Genomic DNA, 18,307 nt, shown 5'->3' with positions numbered 1-18,307 from the left:
GGAGTCAGGGCAGACTTGCGTCGTGGAACTTGACACGGCGGAAAGCCGCGAGGAGGCACAGCCAGAACCACCACACACCGCCTGCACAAATAGGACAAGGGGGATGGGGGTGGGGAAACGATAGTATGCGCGGCACACTGGGGGCAGATAAGGGAGTCGAAGGGGGTGGTGACGAGGATGGATGTGAAGAAAAAGAAGGAGGGGAAAACTGAAGGAACAGGAAATTGATGGAAGTCACGGGGGGGGGAAGTGCGAGTAGAAAGAACAGAAGGGGAAAGAGAGAGGGAGGAGAGAGAACAGAGGGAAAGCAGGTGTATGGGCTAATACGATGGTACATACAATACGGTGCGACCCTGAACTCGGACAATAGGCAGTATTTGGTATGATATAAGGAGTTAATGAATTATTGAATGGGTGCATTTTCATTTAGCGTACAGTTGAATAACATAATTCTACGGATTATAAAGATAGACAATACTCGACTATTTACTGCTTCTACTAGTACTCTTTGGTGGGGGCGCAACCCAGGACTGCCCCGGGGTGACTGTATTGGCAATACATTACATGCTACGTACTGACGTATGTAGTGGGAGATGATTCAAGTTGATTATTATCCGAACATCTCATACATAAGACAGTTCCATTTACCTACTTCAAATTATGTATATATTTCTTTTTTATTACACACAGGAATGGAGATGATATTATACCAAACTCAGCTTGACCCACAATTCAATAGAAGAGGGAAGATTGCATACTCTTACTCCATCCATACATAGATAGGGCAAGACGTATGGAATTGTCCTGCATTAGGGCACGCTAGATGACCCGCGTTCATTTTGAGTCCGGTCGATCATGCCTGTGACTGTATGGATATTGTGTGGGATTTTTCTATGACCATCCTGGTTAATGTGAAAAAGAAGCAAAATCTTAGGCGACCGATTGGCGTGGTCAGGATACGGTGACGCCCAATAGAGACTAGTCAACTAGCGAATGATGCCTTACTGGGAGGCTAAGAATAGAGAATACTACTTATTTTACTCTGTCAAGTGTATATAGCTTCCCTAAGATAATAATATGCTATTGACTCTATCCTATATACATCCTAGGATACAGAATAGAGTCAATAGAATGAGTGGATAAGCGCGGGAGCTGCCGCGGCCACTGCAAGCTGAAATGGTGGTACAGACCAAAGAAAAGGTACCTTAGTGCCGTGGATCGACGAGGGTAGTTATGGCTAGAGCTAGAGCCTAGGCTAGGGTAGAGCCTAGGCTAGGGTAGAGCCTAGGTTAGGTTAGGTTAGGGTATACTGTACAATACCGTATTTGACCGTATAGTATCTTACGGCACCCTGCACTCAGGCTGCACTCTGCACTCTGCACAACAAATGCAGATCGGAGGCTGGGTCATCCACCAACCACCCCCCCCCTTCTCGTGTCCTTTCTCGGTTCTATGCAGTCGACTCCCGCCTGGTCTCATCCTTCTGGAGACCAAGATCTTACTCCTCGTCCTCAACACCTCTCGGTTTCCGGCAGCACCGACTCCTCCTCCATGGCCTCAGCGTCAGGCCGCAGTTCGTCGGCCTCTGGCCGCTCCCAATCTACCAAAATAGTGGTATGTGCTATTTGATCCCATCTTCTCGCTTCGCCTTTGCTATTTCCTGTAACTGTTCGCTGACCAAAGCCGCTTTGTCCTACACTCTCACAGCCCGATAAACAGATTTCCCAAATCGAAAAGAGCGTCACGCATCTCCTAGTGGCAACCAAACAACTCCTCGAAACCTTGACACAGTGGTCTCGCAAAGCCGCCTCGGAAACAGATGTGTCAGACGTGTATGTGCGCCTCGGTTATGAATTCAACCTCGCCTGTCGCGCCTTCAATGCGATCGGTGTCGAGACCTCGGACTTGGGTCCCGTGCCTGATGTACTGCGCACAATACTCGAAGACACCCTCAGCCAGGATGCATCCCCGCAAAGCCTCGACCGATACCTCCCTCAAATTCGCGATATCATCATAAACCTCCTCCACGGTCTGAAGAAGAAGCAAGCGCGCCTACGGTCTCGACAGCAGAAGGAAGAGGGTCGAAGTGGGATGCCCGGGCGGCAGGCGAGTGCCGGAAGCCTGGCCAGCGAGAAGACAAATATTGGACAGCTCTACGATGAAGCTGCTGCGTCAATATTGCCTCCGGGTAGTGTGCCATCTCCTAAACGGTCGGCACGTCGATACGGAAGCAATGGTTCGTTGGAAGACTCGCCCTCCCAACAGCGCACCTCCCCGGGGCCATCTGGCTCAAGCTACTCAGAGCGAGATGCCTCGCACAAGGAATCCCAGCAGTTGCTCTCCCAGGCAACATCAGACAACGAACCGACACCTCGGGCGACTCCCTCAGCAGCACCGCCAGACTTCCCTGCCCCGCCGCCTCCGCCGAAGCAGGACGATGCGCTAGGCGCTTTACAGAGAAGTGGTGAGCTAGAGCGGCGTGCTTCCCGTCGTTTCTCTGCCTACCAGATTCAGAAACACCTGGGTACATCTTCGAATGGTGTGCCCGTCATCCCCTCACAAAATTCACCAGTCCCCAACCGGGGGCGCGATGTGCGCGAATCGCTTAACGCCGTGCGCCTCCGAGGGCCCTATCAACACTCGCGCCAACGATCCACGAAAGGCTCCCAAGACGTCACTAAAGTCGGGCAGGCCCAGGCCGCTGCCAACATCCCCCAGGCAGTACAGGAGGAATCTCCGAAGGCTTCCACCGAAACCGAGGGGCCCTCCCCGGCACCCGCAGAAAATAAGCCGCTCGTCGAAAAGGAGCTACCGACAAGCCCTGTCGCGGATTTATCCACCCCTCATTTCCCACAACCACCCAAGCCTGGCCCCTCCCTAGGCGATGCCTTTGATCCCGAGAAGAGTGGCTCTTCTCCCGTTCGCGAGATAGCCCCACAAACACCAAAGAAAGATGGAATCGAACCAGCCGATATAGCTACACCTCCTCCGATTCCTCAGCTCGCTGTCGACCAACCATCCCCAGGGAAAGAACTGACCCTGTTCCTTCAGTACAAGAGCAAGATCAAGAAGTATGTTCTGCTAGAAGGCATCGCAGAACTGACCATCGGGCGACTCCAATTGGCATTCATCGAGAAATTCGCATGGAATGTTCACAATAACGGCATGGACCTTCCTGAAATTTACATCCAAGATCCAATTTCCGGTATTCGCCATGAGCTTGAAGATTTGAGCGATGTCAAGGACCGTTCGGTCCTCGTGTTGAATGTGGATAGTCTTGATGAAGTGAAGAAGCACTTTGATGACAGTTTTGGAAACGTGCGTACTCTAGTGGAAAGCGTGAAAGAGGCGCTCAGCGGCCAGGGAACCGTCATTCAACGTGTCTCCGATCGTCAGCTGGAGGCTGCAAAGGAAATGGCTCGTCTCGCGGCCACTCCCTCATCATCGTCTGGCTCCGGCGTCGTCAGTAAGATCGCCTTGCCGTCTGGAACTGGTATCCCCATCGGTGAACTTCAAAGCCTGCGTCGTGACCTGGCCGTTGTCAGGCAAACTTTTACCAACTTCCAATCCGACATCACTGGCTCGATGACTGACCTTCGCGCCAAAGCAAGCTTGGTCAAGACTGCTGCAGAGGACGTCGCTGTTACAAGCTATGAGGGAGATGCCGGCCGAGCACGTGTCGGAACCGGCAAAAAGGAGCTGGCTAATGAATCCGAACGCCTTGTCGCACGCGTCGACGATCTTCAGGATTTAGTTGAGGATTTGCGCAAGGACGTTGTGCAACGCGGTGTCCGCCCATTGCCACGACAATTGGAGGGCGTCAGCCGTGATATCAGCAACGTGATGAAGGAAATCAAGAAGATGCAAGACTTCCTGGGCCGCGAGAAGCCCATCTGGACCAAGATCTGGGAGAAGGAGTTGCAACTCGTCTGCGAGGAGCGAGACCAACTCACGATGCAGGAAGACCTCGCTGCTGACCTGCAAGACGATCTCGAAAAGGCCGCACAAACCTTCGCCCTGGTCGAACAAGCTACCAAAGAACAAGCGCAGGAGAAAGCCAACGGCGCAGTCACATTGCGCGCTACCTCGCGTACCCTTGGCATTGACCCCACAGTTGATCCGGTCAAGGCCAAGGACGGTGTTCTCGGCGAGGTACGCGCGCTCCAGCCCAATCACGAAAGCCGAATCGAGGCCATTGAGCGCGCTGAGAAGGCCCGCAAGAAGGAGCTCGAGAATCGACGTGCCAATCTCTTCCAGAAGGAGCTCGGTGCTTTCGTGCAAGAGGATAAGCTCAAGAAGAGCGGGGGCGTTGAAGAGGCCGAGCGTCTGCGTAACGCTAAAGACGATCGCATTCGCAAGGAAGTCTGGGACAGACAACAGGCCCGCAACGCGGAGATGGAGAAAGCCGAAGCCGAAGCCGCGGCTGCACAAGCAGCAGCAGGAGAGCAAAAATCCGATGGCGAGAAGGAGGAGTCCGGAGAAGCTGCGGTTGAAGAAGGTAGCGGCGAGGAGGCCGCACCTAAGGATGAAACCCCGACAGAAGAAGAGGAGAAGAAGGAGAGAGATAGTCCCGACGATTCTAGTGCGGAGAAAGCACCTGAGTCTTGATTTATCTCCTGTCTCCCCAAAACTACCCCACACACCCCCCAATTTCACTTTTGACAATTTTGTGCATTCCTTGGCGATGGATTTGATTTCGCATCTCGCGTCTATACCTGTGGCGACCCCCATGTTATACCATTGTTTGTTTGTTTTTTTCTATTATTCACCTTGGCCATCCCTACCCCCCCACCATCATCCGTTGTTTTTGCCCTGCATTCATGTCACTTATTGACGATACCCTGCCACGACTGTGGTCTGTTTCAAGAATATCTTGTTCACATTGCGCGTGGAGTTGGCCCGTGGGTTAATAGGTAGTTTTTCCATTTGCCCTTTCAATGCTCAATGCGATGCCAGCCTTCATACCCCCTTATATCTTCCATATTCAACGATTTACCTAGGACCACTGTCACCTTTATATCTTATTTTAGCGATAAACGTATTAGACAAGAATTCCTCTTTACAGACAGGACCTATTCTGCCAATTGGCAGTGGCAGATCTTTTATTGTTTCACCTTGAACTTAATGCCAAGGTCTGTCTCTCTAGACTCGCGGTGACAGACTGGCTGCCTAACGAAAGGGCTGGCTACTGGGGTTTCACCCCCAGCCATCCATTTTCCGCACCTTAAAACCTGCCCCAGTCCTTTTCTGAGTGTCAGATAATCTTGGACCCCGATTCCATTTGTATTACGAATTTTATGAGCTTAATGATCAACGATTTCCAACTCTGACCCACACGAATCCACAACCTCGTGTTTCTCAGCCTCATCTCCAACCCGTCTAACCCGAGCCGGTCTACAGAGACATAGAAATACCTCTGTACGACAGTCTTTTCTCCCGGGCGAGTTTGCATGGCGCTCTCGTGCTAATAATATTACACAGATCTAAATACACATTTACCTGTTATTTCTTGCATTCACTGTGCTCTCGCCGCTACGTTGCTGCTCTCCGGCCGATACCACCATTACTCATTGGAAGCGCCCCCATGCATCTCCGACATGTATCCGCAATCACCTTGCTCGTATTCAGATCGGGACTGAGTCATGCACAGCTAGACGATGGCATCATTCTCCGTCGCCATGCAGAAATTGAGGCCTGGTTCGCGGACTCGCCCATCCAAGGCGTCCGGAAGATGAGCGAGGACGAAGGAGAGAAGTTCTTCTTCGAATACTGGCAATTCGAACAAGCTTTGGGAAGTGCTTCTGGGAATGATTCCACCAATGCAGAAGTTGAAAGTCGGTCTTTGGATCATCATGGGGAAAAAGAGGCTGGCTCTCCACCAGCTCAGGCCCAGGCCCAGGTCCTCGCTCGCTCGCATCCCCTCACACCTTCTTTCTCTGGTCTCGCGGACCCTGGGTTTGCCCTGCGTAGCCTCTTCGGACGGGATTTCAAGTGTCCGACTGGCACGAATGCGTGTTTGAGTATCAATCGGTCTGATCGCTGCTGCGGGACTGGCGATACGTGTGAAGTTATTCGGGATACGGGCTATGGGACTGTGGGGTGTTGTCCGAAGGGGCAGAGCTGTTCTGAGAGAATCGGGTCTTGCCAGAGTGGGTATACGGCTTGTTCGAAGGCCCTAGGTGGGGGATGCTGTATCCCGGGGTTTGCTTGTGTGGAGGGTGGATGTGAGTTAATTGATGCTCACTCAACGTTAGGATCGGAAGTGGAATGCTAACGCGAAGAAGGTGCATATACCTCGGTCGTTACAGTGACAGAGGATAATACAGTGACGACTTCTACAATTACTTATTCGACTCAGCCGCAGGATACACACTCTGCATCGACCGGGACTACAACCACCACGTCCAATACGTCTAGGGCATCCACGACATCGACAGCATCGACAGCTGAGTCAACCTCCACTGCGACGGAGACGGGGACGGATAGTTTAGGTGCGCCGGGACGCCCGATCATGTCAACGACAACGACTGGTACCCATACAGCAACCGGTCGGACAGACTTGTGTCCCACGGGGTTCTATGCCTGCTCTGCTGTTTACCAAGGTGGCTGCTGCCAAACAGGAAGGAATTGTGATACGACTTCGTGCCCGACCACTCAATCCACCACTTTCACATCCAACGGCAAGACCATTGTGGCTCCAGTGGCTACAGGTAACTCGGCCTCCCGCTCAGGGAAATGCGCACAAGGGTGGTTCCGTTGCTCAGATACGGCGGGTGGGGGATGTTGTCCGCAAGAATATGTATGTGGTGCAAGTTGTACGGCGACAGGGTCGGCAGCGACGACTGTAGCAAAGGAGCAACCCACGGGGGAAGCTCAGAAAGTGCGAGTTAGCAAGGTGATGGCAATAGTGTGGATGGTGGTATGTTCTATGTGTATGTTTATTTGTGGATGAATGTAGATGAAAACGGGCATTTCCTTTTTCCCCGACCCCACGGGGGCTGAGTAATACACGGTTAAATTGAAGTAGGCGGCAGTTCGTTCCTTCCCTGCGGTGAGCTCCTCTTAGTTAGAGTCCCTTGACGGTCGCACCTTCCGGGCACTTGCCGTATCGCCGAATTTGGCCGACACCGGATTACTCCACTCCACTTCTCTCCCCATCTCTCGCCCCATCTCCATCTTCTCCATCTTCAAGTTCTCTTTCCCCTCTCCCCTCTTCATCCTGCATTTGGTAAGTCATTCCGCCGTTGTTGAGAATTGGAGATTTTCTATTCTCGCCGCCCTCTACCTCTATCCTTGTTCTATCCTGCTCCTATCTTGCCCCCTCGCTGAACTCCCTCGCCAGGTCCATCGCCATCATGTCCGACACACCACAGAAGCCCCTCCCCTTCATCTACCAGTTCGCCGCCGGTGCGGTGGCTGGTGTCTCTGAGGTATGTCGCACTATTCCAATTGCTCGTGTGATTTGTTTTGAGTCCACGCCCAAACTCCATGCGCCCGCGAGGCACCCACGCAGTGGCTAATCAATCTCCCCGCACGACCAGATCTTGATGATGTACGCTTCAACCTTCGTTTCCTTTCGTCGCAATAACTTTTCCGAAGCGAAACCCGATCAATGAAGAAATGAACAATTCATTCTAACCATATATGATTGCAGGTACCCATTGGACGTCGTCAAGACTCGAGTGTAAGCACAATCCACTTATCTCATCCGCCCTCGGGAGCGTCACCCGAACCACTGCGCAGCGACTGACTTCTGCCTTCCATATAGCCAACTTCAGAGCGGTACTCCCGTTCCCGGCGCCGAGCACTACAATGGCATGTTTGACTGCTTCCGCAAGATCATCAAGCAGGAGGGGTGAGTGTTGATGAATACCCGAGTTCCCAGGCAATGGCAATGGCCATCGGCATTTGCTCCGAAACTGACAAAGATCCACAACAGTTTCTCTCGCCTGTACCGCGGTATCTCTGCCCCCATCTTGATGGAGGCTCCCAAGCGTGCGACCAAGTTCGCCGCTAACGACAGCTGGGGTACCTTCTACCGCGGCGCCTTTGGCGTGACCCAGCAGACCCAGTCCCTGGCCATCCTGACTGGTGCCACCGCCGGTGCCACCGAGGCCTTCGTTGTTGTTCCTTTCGAGCTGGTCAAGATCCGTCTGCAAGACAAGGCCTCTGCGGGCAAGTACAACGGTATGCTGGATGTCGTCAAGAAGATCGTTCAGACAGAGGGCCCTCTGGCCATGTACAACGGTCTGGAGTCCACCCTGTGGCGTCACATCCTGTGGAACGCCGGTTACTTCGGCTGTATCTTCCAGGTCCGCGAGCAAATGCCCAAGCCCGAGCCCGGTAACAAGAGCCAGCAGACCCGTAACGACCTGATTGCCGGTTCCATTGGTGGTATCGCTGGTACGATCCTCAACACCCCCATGGACGTCGTCAAGTCCCGCATCCAAAACACTACCAAGGTTCCCGGTCAGATTCCCAAGTACAACTGGGCCTGGCCTGCCATTGGCACCGTCATGAAGGAGGAGGGCTTCGGTGCACTGTACAAGGGCTTTATCCCCAAGGTGCTGCGTCTCGGACCCGGTGGTGGTATCCTCCTCGTGGTGTTCACTGGTGTGATGGATTTCTTCCGGAAGATGCGCGAGGAGAAGTAAAGGAGATCGGGAAGAAAGTAAACAAAATTTGGCATGTCCCGATATACCCTAACTGTTCTCGTTCTGTATCACCGGTCCTGTATCACAAGCTAGATCTTCCCCTAGAAGGATATACAAAAGACTTGTTTCGCATTTCCACAAAAGAATCACACGAATACCTTGATCAAATTCAGTCCATAGCACTATTTACATTCTAGTTTGCGTTCCAACATAACCACATCTTCACCCAATGCCAAAATCATCAGTACTCAATGCTAATACGGGCATCCTTTTGCATACTCCAGGACTACGACTAACAAGTAGTCCCACACCACGCCACAACTTGAACCCAACCTATCTCCCGACCCTAGCTAACGCAACACTAATACCTACGCCTCCTGTTAACAATAGCAGCAACAGTAGGAAGCGTAATAATCAAAATAAGCGTCAACATAAGTCCGAAAAACATAAACGTCCGCGAAACAGTCTGGCAATGACGTTGTTCCGAGTCTCGCTTCTCACGCCGCTCACGCTGCAGATCGCATGTCTCGCAGTGAAAGTGTTCTCGTGGCGACTGTTGTAGTTGCAGTCCGGTACTGGATGAGCCCAGTGCGGGCAGACCGAACTCGACCTCGTGGGTGTGGGTGAGTCCTGGGGACTGGTTTTCTAGGTCTGCATCTGGGTATGTGGGAATGTGCGAGTACTGGTTGATATGATGTTAGTTAGGTGTACTGGTAGTTCCGCACCATTGCTAGTAGCAGTAGGTTTGAGTCCCAGCTTGGATACCGCGGGTCTGGGGTCTCTGCCAGTGGGCTTGGTCGGGAGTTTCTGGGTGACATACACCTGTTCTTTTGTTTTGTGGGGTTTGCTCGTAGAGCTCTTCGTAGGCGGGGACTTCTTCGGTTGGTTTGGTATTCATGATGATTGTTCTGATTGCTTGCATAGTTTCTTCTTTGGTGCCCTGTGCAGAGAGGAGAGCTTTGTTGTTGGGTCGAAGGGTGATTTATAACTAACTCCGGTCAGATGTCGGGTGGTTGGCTCGAGTTGGGGGCTGAGACCAGGCATCCGCGTTTCTCAGCAAGGGAGCCGTATACTAGCACTATCATGGGCACTGTTGCGATGAATTGAGACTTGGCATTGCTATTTTTATGGGAATCGATGGTTTCATAGATGATAATTTGCATAATTCCAGTATTATACATTGGACTTGCTTGATTATATCTAGACTGTGTTGTGATCGGCGAAAGCGGGGCCCTACTACTAGTTAGCAGACCCGTTTCCCCTCCAACCTGCCCAGATATTCAACCTTGGAAGCTGAGCACAATGACTACATCAGTTGTCTTGATTGCTTGGACTCGGAAGTACTACTGTACGGAGCGTACGTGTAGTAGTGTGGAGGTAATATGTGTGATATGTGCTATGGAAGAGGGGGAGAGGGAGAGAGGGAGGTGTGGAAGAAAGTGAGAAAGGAAGATAGTATGGATGGCTGCCTAAAAACCACTACATAACTTTGGCTTCGATTGTGCTTCTATTTTGGTTTACCAGGTTTGATTATGCTGAATTCGTTTTATGAGACTGTCCGCGACAAATCTCGATCCTACCTGACCTGAACTTGGAATTTGATGACCATAATCGGTTATCAAGATTTGTGATAACTACTGCCTACTATTCCTATGTTCAAGAATGGAAGAGATGATTGGTTCTAGAATCTTGAGAGTTGAAGAATTTTGATTGGACTAGTTGATGGATGTTTCCCTGCTCCAATCCCACCTAGTAATACTAGTAGTAGTCTAGCATAGAACCGACACCATAAGTCTATCTTTCATACTGAGTATAATTTAACAAGAATCCAAGGACTGAAGTGGAAGTATAATTATCTATGATAGCTGATCCGGTCACCCTGGGTACGCATACCCATCATCTCTCTGAATACTTCCCGGTCAAGTTGGCGAGGAGGCGAGGGTGCCTCGGACCTTCGCAGCCTGAGGTGCTGTGGCGTGTCTTAGAGAGACCGTCCTCTCCTCTCCTTTCCTACCCGTTGTCTTTCATATGTATTGAATGTAGTCTGTGATACAGTGTCAATGGTGCGTTTGGTTTCTTTTGATCGAGGCAGTGCGAAAAGCATTAGCTGTTCGAGGTGGTGGCCTAGGTGTCTCTCAAACTGCTTTCCAGATGAATAAGAATCTTGGCAGAGTGGACAATCCGTATGTATATCAGGATTGTCCGATATGGCATGTTGGCTCAGCAAATGGTCAAACAATTCCCTCCGATGTTCATAGAGTCGACTTGGCGTTGGACAGTCCGGGTAGAAACAAATATATGGCATGAGATCAGCGAAGACATGGGACATCCAAGACCTCTGATCGGGAATTGAAATAATAGAAAAACAGAATTGACATTTGAATGGAGCCCCCTTCATTGGAAGTTCCGGAAAAGGTTGGAAATCTTCTCCTCGTCCATTCACTGCACTCCAGCAGATATCGCTTGGCTCGCTTGCCAGAGACTTCTTGTTTTTTGTTTCATGGTCATTATTCGATAATTCCTCGTATTCATCGTCATCAGTGTCCCAGTTTATATCTTTGTCGAGCTTGTGCTGTCGGCGCTGACGATATAGGATCAGTGAGCGCCGTTGGGTGATCGCAAGCCCGAGACGGTCCAATATCGCTTCTTCCGCATTTGGGTACTTGCCTTCAACATGGGATTTGTCATAAGGTAAGTAAAAGACTGCGTCTGAGCTGCAGATTCCGAGAAGAGAAACTGCATAATGTAGCAGCTTATCTATCTGTTGGATAACCGAGGCAGAACTTCTGCGTTTGGTATACAAACGAGTCTCTGTCTCATAAAATGACGACAGAAAGTGTCTGTAGCGTTCGAGCCTCCATTTAGGCGACTCTAGATGGGTGTCGATATCGATTCCAACTCTTGGACTGCCGTATGATTCGAATTGTGGTATATCCAATGGATAGCCGTGTCTGATAACTTCTGAGGCCGCTTCAAAATATTCCATGAAATGGCGTTTTGATTCATCAAGCCAATCTCCAAGGGTATCAATGTAATGTCCCTGCTGGTCAACTTCGCGATGGTGAAGTCTACTAGCCAGCATATCATGCCGCATTATCAGTTTGCCAAGGTGAATTTGAAGAGTGAAGGCCACTTCTTTATCCTTCAACGCAATATCACTCCGATAATTGTACTGAATAAATTTCAAATAAGCAGTGTAGCCCGTCTCAGAGCGATAGACTTCGTGTAGTGTGATCTGGTGCTCAAAATGCTCATCCCTTGGAAGATTCTGGCTGAAACTTTGAAGAATCGGATCATCATTGATACATCGCTGGGATCTTTTTTGCGTCTCCCAAAAGAGCTCCCAATTTTCCTCATCGGGGTTCGGTGGAATCTGATGAGATTCAAGGAGATCGAAATGAATCATATCATGGTATTCTAGATATTCAAAGAAGCCTGGCTGTAGTCCATCCGTGATAGTTTCTGAGACTATTTGCTTCGCAGAAGACCCTGTTTGATCAGTTGAACTCGAGGCATCCGAGGACGGATTCTGTTCCTCCATGTACCCATCGAATGAGATCCGAGAAAACGACATCAGGTGACTGGCAAGGTGCTGGATACCACCATCCGCCAGTATAGTATCTTTTTGGCCATTATCTGGACAGAAGGGACATTTATCAAATGCCGGGCTCGTTGTTATGCTCTCAAAGCATGCGTCGGCAAGATCATCCAAATCATCTTGTTCGAATTCATCAGAATGCTGATCGTGCATGTGTTGGAAAAAGTCGGATATCTTTGGAAATGATAATTTTGTATCATGATCCAAACATGTCCAGCTCTCTAATTTGTGTCCATTCTTCATGTGACTTAGCCAGTCCTTTTTCGACTTGAAGAGTGCTGCTGACATTGGACAAGGTTCCAAGACACAGAGGTATGGCATGATGTCTGCCACAATGTGCTTCCTATCATAATCAGTTGTGGCTATTAGTATGGGAGCTGGCATGAGATCTAGAGAGAAGACGGTAGTGGGTCTTCTGTCAAATAGCGGGTCCCGAAATGTCATGATGTGAACTTACCTCCAGTTTTCGGGTCGAAATTCTTTGACGGGACAAACCACTAAGCAGTAAGGACACTCCCACTCTTTGCGACCAAAGGGGACAACAGGCGGCCGTGGAAGCTCCGGGTCTTCATCTGAAACATCGGGCTGTGGAGCAGCTATTGACGACTGAATTGAGCGATCCAGTGGGACATGATCAATTTGTGCTGTTGTCGCCGTCAACAATGAGCGCCGCAGATCTAGACGGGGTTTAAATTGGATAGATTTCTCTTTGTGCCCTGTCCTTGTCACGGGCGTCATGACACTGAAGCTGGGTGCGAAGGTGGATCTTGCGCCAGATGGCAGTTGTTCAGAGACTTGCATTGGCACGGAACGTGTTTTTTTCTGGGATTTGAGGTATGAGAAATTTCTTTGCCGTAGGCATATAGTGTCCACCAAGCGCTCACGAAGCTCCTGACTAGCATTGCATCCTTTCAAGTAGTGATCAATGATTCTGCTAGTCGCCATATGAAACTTCGAGGTGAGATTTACCCCATCAGGCCCATATTCAGTATGATTCGCAATCTTCACAAGTCGGTGAAGCATGCCCGAGCGACGAACGGCTCGAGAAAAACGGAATAGCTGGTCGAGCGTGTCTTCGACGTTTGGCGCTGCGGTTGGATTTCCGGTCAAGAGCTCTTCGGTTTGGCGAGGTGTATTTTGCGATTCTTGGGAGTTTATGAGCATAAATGACTGCGTGAAAGGTGATATAGACTGACCGATCAGGTTCAAAATGAGATCTTCCAAGAGGTCATTCATGGCCGACTGTAGCAAAGGAGCATTTCGCAACCTCCAATCCATCGATGCACGAGGGGATTCGAAGATATAGTTGTTGGATGTCCACAGATTGAACCGGAAAAGTTGGTTTTCAGCGTACTCCAACTCTGTGGACAAGAGTAGAGATCTTTCTCGCCATTGCTCGAACAGATCCGCGGCCTTCTTGGCCTTCGTTGCTATAGACATCGTTGACATATCACGCGTGACAGACAGGTTAGATTTGCAAAATTATAGCCGACATTGGTATCTAGCCAAGTGCAGTGTGTTCTTGTGGCTCTTGGCTCCCGGGGAACCAACAGATCAGATGAAGATTCAATCAGCATTCACCCCTCACTCTTAGGTGTATTAAGCCTCATCTCAAAGCCCGAGCGGGGTTCATGCACAGCTGACATTTGCCAAGGGAATACTCTCGTTTCTCGATTTCCCTTCTCTCAGCCCTCCTAAACTCGAGTCCCTCTCGTATTTTGCACCAAAGTTGCAGATTCGTGCTCATCCTCTCATCAAACCAAGATTGAGGTTGGGGATGAGCTGCTAAATTGCGTCCGGAAATGGACCCTATTACTCAAGCCGTGCTGCCAGATGCCGCATCCGCACTCATAGAGGTGATCAATCTCAACCAGCCGACATCGCGGAGCCTCTATCGGAAATTGAAACTTTCCTTGGCTCCATTTCTTGCTGAAATCAAGTCGCCAGGCGTTGTTCAAGCGCTACTTCACAAAAAGCTTTTCCAAGTCGCCCTACAACGGGTCGCGTCTTCTTTGAACGAGCTTCTTTCCGCTGAATACGTCAAAACACAGTATCTGGGTATATTGGAAAAAGATGCATCTAAACGCAGCAGCGGGTTCTCGTTCCTTCGAGGAGTCTGGAGTCCCGGTGATGAAGAGCCACCCCCCGGCAAGATAATCAAAAGTTTGCTCCTGTGCGCACACCCAATCCTTCACATTTTTCATCATCTGATTCAGCGCTGCGACACAAGAGAGATTGACCTAAAGCAACTGCTGGGTAGAGAAACGAGCCAGATCAAGAATTTGATCGCCCGCGTCAAACACTGGAACTCCATAGTGGACGAAATGTACGATGATTCAGATTCAGAGGCCTCCGCAACCGAAGCACCAGATCCGCCAAGCCTTGAACTCATTTTCAGCAAAGAGGATAGTGTTCCCTACTCATCGCGTTCGCTTTATGAAATTCTTCATCAAAACTGGCCCTGTGGGTCTGACGCACATAATCACAATGGAAGACTGGGTCTTTGTTTCGAGGCAAAGTTTTGCTTGGACCCTCGATGGGCATCTACGAGCCACATCAATGACAACTTTCTTATGCTCTTAAATGGACCCGATATAAGGCAAGAATGCAGAGTATGCATCAGTACTTCTGGGTAAGCCCCAAAAAAGCCCACATATAGTAAAATCAGCTGCATTCTGACTGAAGCTACTCCAACTCAGAACTCTCAGAAATACAGCGCCAGCATGTTTAATAGACCATGATGACCAGTCCAGGAGTGTCTGTCTATATCTCGCGATGGATGGGGACAATAAATTGTGGAATGACCATCAATCTGCCCAACCGCTGGAAATCATGATGGAGGGAGAGGAATATGTGGAAATGAGCCTGAGTGTGCTATTGACCAAAGTAAAGCCAACCCATACCGCCAAACGAGTGATGGCAGTGACATTGGCGCGATGCATTTTGCATCTATTCGAAGGACCTTGGCTGCAAGATTGTATGTCAGTCAATGACATCTATGTTTATTGCAGAATTGAAAATGACCAACCGCACCCAATATTCGACAAAGTATTTGTCGCGACGAGATTTGGGAAGTCTAGAAATAAAGGGGGTACCACACCTAGAACCTACAAGATTCACCCATTCCCTAGTATCCTGGCTCTTGGAATTATTCTCATTGAACTGGAACTGGGTGAACATCTTCCAGACATCAAAAAAGACCCCATATTCACATCCAAGAAGGGTCAACCATTCTACCTCGCGCGGTATCTTCTCGAGCAATTTCAAAAACACTTCACTCTGGATTCCGGTCTCAATCGCGCGGTCAAATTTTGCATTGATCGCGTGTCTTTTCGCGCGTTTCGACACGCTCGATTCAAGTGTCCTTCTTCTGAATCAAGAGTTTATTAATATCTACTATGAAAAAATTGTCCGCCCATTGGAACAGGATCTAGTTCGAGGAGCTCATTGGACTTGGGACCAAGTTAATGAGCTACGGCCTCCGAATACTGATACTGGAGTGTGCAAGATATTCACTTCGAAAACTTTCAGTCCAATGCAGGTCATTCTCAGTGATAGATCAAGCCTTCATTTGGCAGAATCTTCAAGCAATTCAGCAAAATATGACTACAACAAATGTTCGGGTAGCGGGAGTGATGTCATTGGTGAGAGGTGGTCCCATGCAGACACGATATCAGAATCTGAAAGAAGACGCTCATTTGACTCAGTGAGTCATTCTTTGGTACCTCAAATCGAAGATAGGCGTGAAACCCATGTTCAGCTTGATGTGGTTTTGGAAAATCATCCCACAAGGCCACAGAGTCGCGACGATTTTCAGATCGCCATTATATGTGCGCTGCCGACAGAAGCAAACGCAGTACAAAGCATTTTTGATAAGCATTGGGACACCGAAGGAATATACCAATATGGAAAACAGGCAAAAGATCCTAATTCTTACTCTACGGGTTTAATTGGAAACCACAACGTTGTTCTAGCGCACCAACCTCGAATGGGCAAAGCCACAGCTGCAAATCTTGCTGCAGCATGCTCGATGAGTTTTCCGAATATCAATCTCGCTCTTATTGTTGGTGTTTGTGGAGGTGTTCCATTCCCTGGGACAAAGAGGGAGGTGCTTCTTGGGGATGTGGTCATTAGCAAAGGTATTGTGCAGTATGATTTCGGCAGACGGTATCCCGACGGCTTCCGACCGAAAATTACCGTTGATGATCAGCCTGGTCGGCCCAATCGGGAGATCTCATCTCTCATGGCTCGACTAGAACTTAATATGCAGCGATTGAGTCTACAGCAAGACGTCGCAAAGTACCTGGACGAATTGGGCTGTGCTACGGCCAAACCTTCTGGGGATTTCTACCCAGGCCACATACGAGACATTTTATTCGACGCGGAATATGTTCACAAACATCAGTTGGCCAGTTGCAACATCTGTGCAAGCAGTGTTTGCAATTTGGCGATGCAGTCTACATGCCAAGATCTCAAATGCGGGGAGCACAAATTGATACGTCGACTGCGTCAGAACCAGAGAAACAGACCTTCCCTCCACTTTGGACTGATGGGATCTGGGGATACAGTCTTGAAATCTGCAGTCGAACGAGACAGAATCGCCAAAGAGGCAAATGTGATAGCATTCGAGATGGAAGGATCGGGTGTCTGGGAGACGATGCCTTGCGTGATTATCAAGGGGGGTCTGCGACTATGCGGATAGCCACAAGAACAAAGAATGGCATGACTATGCGGCCACCACGGCAGCGGCCTCGATGAAGGCCTTCCTGCGACACTGGTCTGTAGTCAGCCAATCAAGAAACTCAATATAACGCCCGTCTCATCGGCCCATCATTTTCCCAATCCAGGGAGGCCCGCGTGACATGTTCCCTTTGTAACTACATTGCTGACCCGAGCGATCCGCGAGTAAGAAGTCGGTTGCGAAAGCCCCGCATGATAGGATTGGCTAATGAGAGCATCCTGGCCAGCACACGAAGCGAATAATAGAGACGATCAGTGCTCCCCCGCAAACCTTGGAATGCCAAACTGGGCCAGTCCCATGGATCGGCCCACGGTGGGCCAATGAGGTCAGGCAATCGCACGCATTATGACCACAACACCCGCAGGTAGATTACGTCTACGAGTCACCATACTAGTACTTCGATTGTGTCCACCCCGCATTTCAGGTTAAGGGTATTGTGTATATAAATCCTGGGTTTCTGCCTCGTCGTGTGCCACCAGATTCTTCATCTCTACTGAGTTCTTCAGGAAACATCATACCAAACTACATCACGACCATGGATAAACACAATTCTCAATGGGTGTCGTTCCACATCCGGGACCACCTCAAGGACGGCGAAGTTACTGTCCAGAACACTGTCATCGAAGAGTAAATCCGGCCCTTCCCGGTGTAGGTGTTGCTGATACCTGATGTGATACTGATATCCTATCCAACAGCGGTGAATTCTGGGACCCCAACGGCCGCCGCAAGTCGCTTACCGAAGAGGAAGTTGACGAGATCACCATCCCGGCTGGTGGAATCGGCGAGATCAACGCAGCTGGCCGTGGCCGCCGCGGCAGTGAGGGCCGCCTTGATCTTTTTCATGGCAATGGCAAAATCTGCGAGATTCACTGGGAGAATCGCGGCGGAGAGCATATCAACCTAGTTGAAACCCTTGACCCCAATGATGAATATAGAGTCGAGTACGGAGGCTGGAGCTCCGGTGACGGACCCCTTGGACACGTCTACATCGACATTACGAAGATAAAGAAATAATGATAGATACCACCGGAGAGGAGGATACATAGTTACTGGAATCCTCTCCTGATTATACCAATTTTTAGCTAATGAATTTACCAACTTTACCAATGAACATTCCTCATTAAATGCCTCATACAGTTGTTAGAGCTTGGGTAGCAAAAGAACCAGCGAGTCAAACTCCTCGGGGTGACTACAAACCTCTTGAGCATATATAAGAGGCTTGCTTTATTGCATTCCTCTTTCTTGTTGAATAAACTGATAAAGCCCATCTTCAAGCAGTTAGTAAGAAGCCCGTTACCAAATTTCAGAGCGAGG

At 49.7% G+C, this 18,307-nt stretch overlaps 8 protein-coding genes across 8 annotated transcripts; 5 read left to right on the top strand and 3 right to left on the bottom strand.

The window, feature by feature from the left end:
- Positions 1–1,452: 1,452 nt before the first annotated feature.
- On the top strand, positions 1,453–4,608 carry N7533_011078 (formin-mediated actin nucleation enhancer; the record flags this gene model as incomplete). The annotated part of the gene is made up of 2 exons (XM_057107728.1): positions 1,453–1,614; positions 1,708–4,608. The coding sequence occupies 2 exons, from the start codon at positions 1,453–1,455 to the stop codon at positions 4,606–4,608; spliced, it is 3,063 nt and encodes a 1,020-aa protein (XP_056955106.1).
- Positions 4,609–5,584: 976 nt separating this feature from the next.
- On the top strand, positions 5,585–8,654 carry N7533_011077 (uncharacterized protein; the record flags this gene model as incomplete). The annotated part of the gene is made up of 6 exons (XM_057107727.1): positions 5,585–6,224; positions 6,309–6,932; positions 7,234–7,430; positions 7,655–7,684; positions 7,779–7,855; positions 7,940–8,654. The coding sequence occupies 6 exons, from the start codon at positions 5,585–5,587 to the stop codon at positions 8,652–8,654; spliced, it is 2,283 nt and encodes a 760-aa protein (XP_056955105.1).
- A 361-nt stretch (positions 8,655–9,015) lies between these two features.
- Positions 9,016–9,552, bottom strand: N7533_011076 (uncharacterized protein; the record flags this gene model as incomplete). Its single annotated transcript, XM_057107726.1, has 2 exons — positions 9,016–9,336; positions 9,475–9,552. 2 exons carry the CDS (start codon positions 9,550–9,552, stop codon positions 9,016–9,018), a joined length of 399 nt encoding a protein of 132 aa, XP_056955104.1.
- Positions 9,553–10,635: 1,083 nt separating this feature from the next.
- Positions 10,636–12,696, bottom strand: N7533_011075 (uncharacterized protein; the record flags this gene model as incomplete). The annotated part of the gene is made up of 1 exon (XM_057107725.1): positions 10,636–12,696. The coding sequence occupies one exon, from the start codon at positions 12,694–12,696 to the stop codon at positions 10,636–10,638; it is 2,061 nt and encodes a 686-aa protein (XP_056955103.1).
- A 9-nt stretch (positions 12,697–12,705) lies between these two features.
- N7533_011074 (uncharacterized protein) lies at positions 12,706–13,692 on the bottom strand (the record flags this gene model as incomplete). The annotated part of the gene is made up of 1 exon (XM_057107724.1): positions 12,706–13,692. The coding sequence occupies one exon, from the start codon at positions 13,690–13,692 to the stop codon at positions 12,706–12,708; it is 987 nt and encodes a 328-aa protein (XP_056955102.1).
- A 362-nt stretch (positions 13,693–14,054) lies between these two features.
- On the top strand, positions 14,055–14,888 carry N7533_011073 (uncharacterized protein; the record flags this gene model as incomplete). The annotated part of the gene is made up of 1 exon (XM_057107723.1): positions 14,055–14,888. The coding sequence occupies one exon, from the start codon at positions 14,055–14,057 to the stop codon at positions 14,886–14,888; it is 834 nt and encodes a 277-aa protein (XP_056955101.1).
- Positions 14,889–15,854: 966 nt separating this feature from the next.
- N7533_011072 (uncharacterized protein) lies at positions 15,855–16,954 on the top strand (the record flags this gene model as incomplete). The annotated part of the gene is made up of 2 exons (XM_057107722.1): positions 15,855–15,958; positions 15,994–16,954. The coding sequence occupies 2 exons, from the start codon at positions 15,855–15,857 to the stop codon at positions 16,952–16,954; spliced, it is 1,065 nt and encodes a 354-aa protein (XP_056955100.1).
- Positions 16,955–17,528: 574 nt separating this feature from the next.
- N7533_011071 (aegerolysin family protein) lies at positions 17,529–18,007 on the top strand (the record flags this gene model as incomplete). Its single annotated transcript, XM_057107721.1, has 2 exons — positions 17,529–17,620; positions 17,689–18,007. 2 exons carry the CDS (start codon positions 17,529–17,531, stop codon positions 18,005–18,007), a joined length of 411 nt encoding a protein of 136 aa, XP_056955099.1.
- Positions 18,008–18,307: the final 300 nt, after the last annotated feature.

Source organism: Penicillium manginii (genome assembly GCF_028828005.1).
Source record: "Penicillium manginii strain IBT 31320 chromosome Unknown utg000008l:1.0-3226943.0:1.0-3228205.0, whole genome shotgun sequence".
Classification (NCBI taxonomy): domain Eukaryota; kingdom Fungi; phylum Ascomycota; class Eurotiomycetes; order Eurotiales; family Aspergillaceae; genus Penicillium; species Penicillium manginii.
The sequence above is the reverse complement of the archived record's forward strand: the minus strand, read 5'-3'. Positions and strand labels throughout refer to the sequence as shown.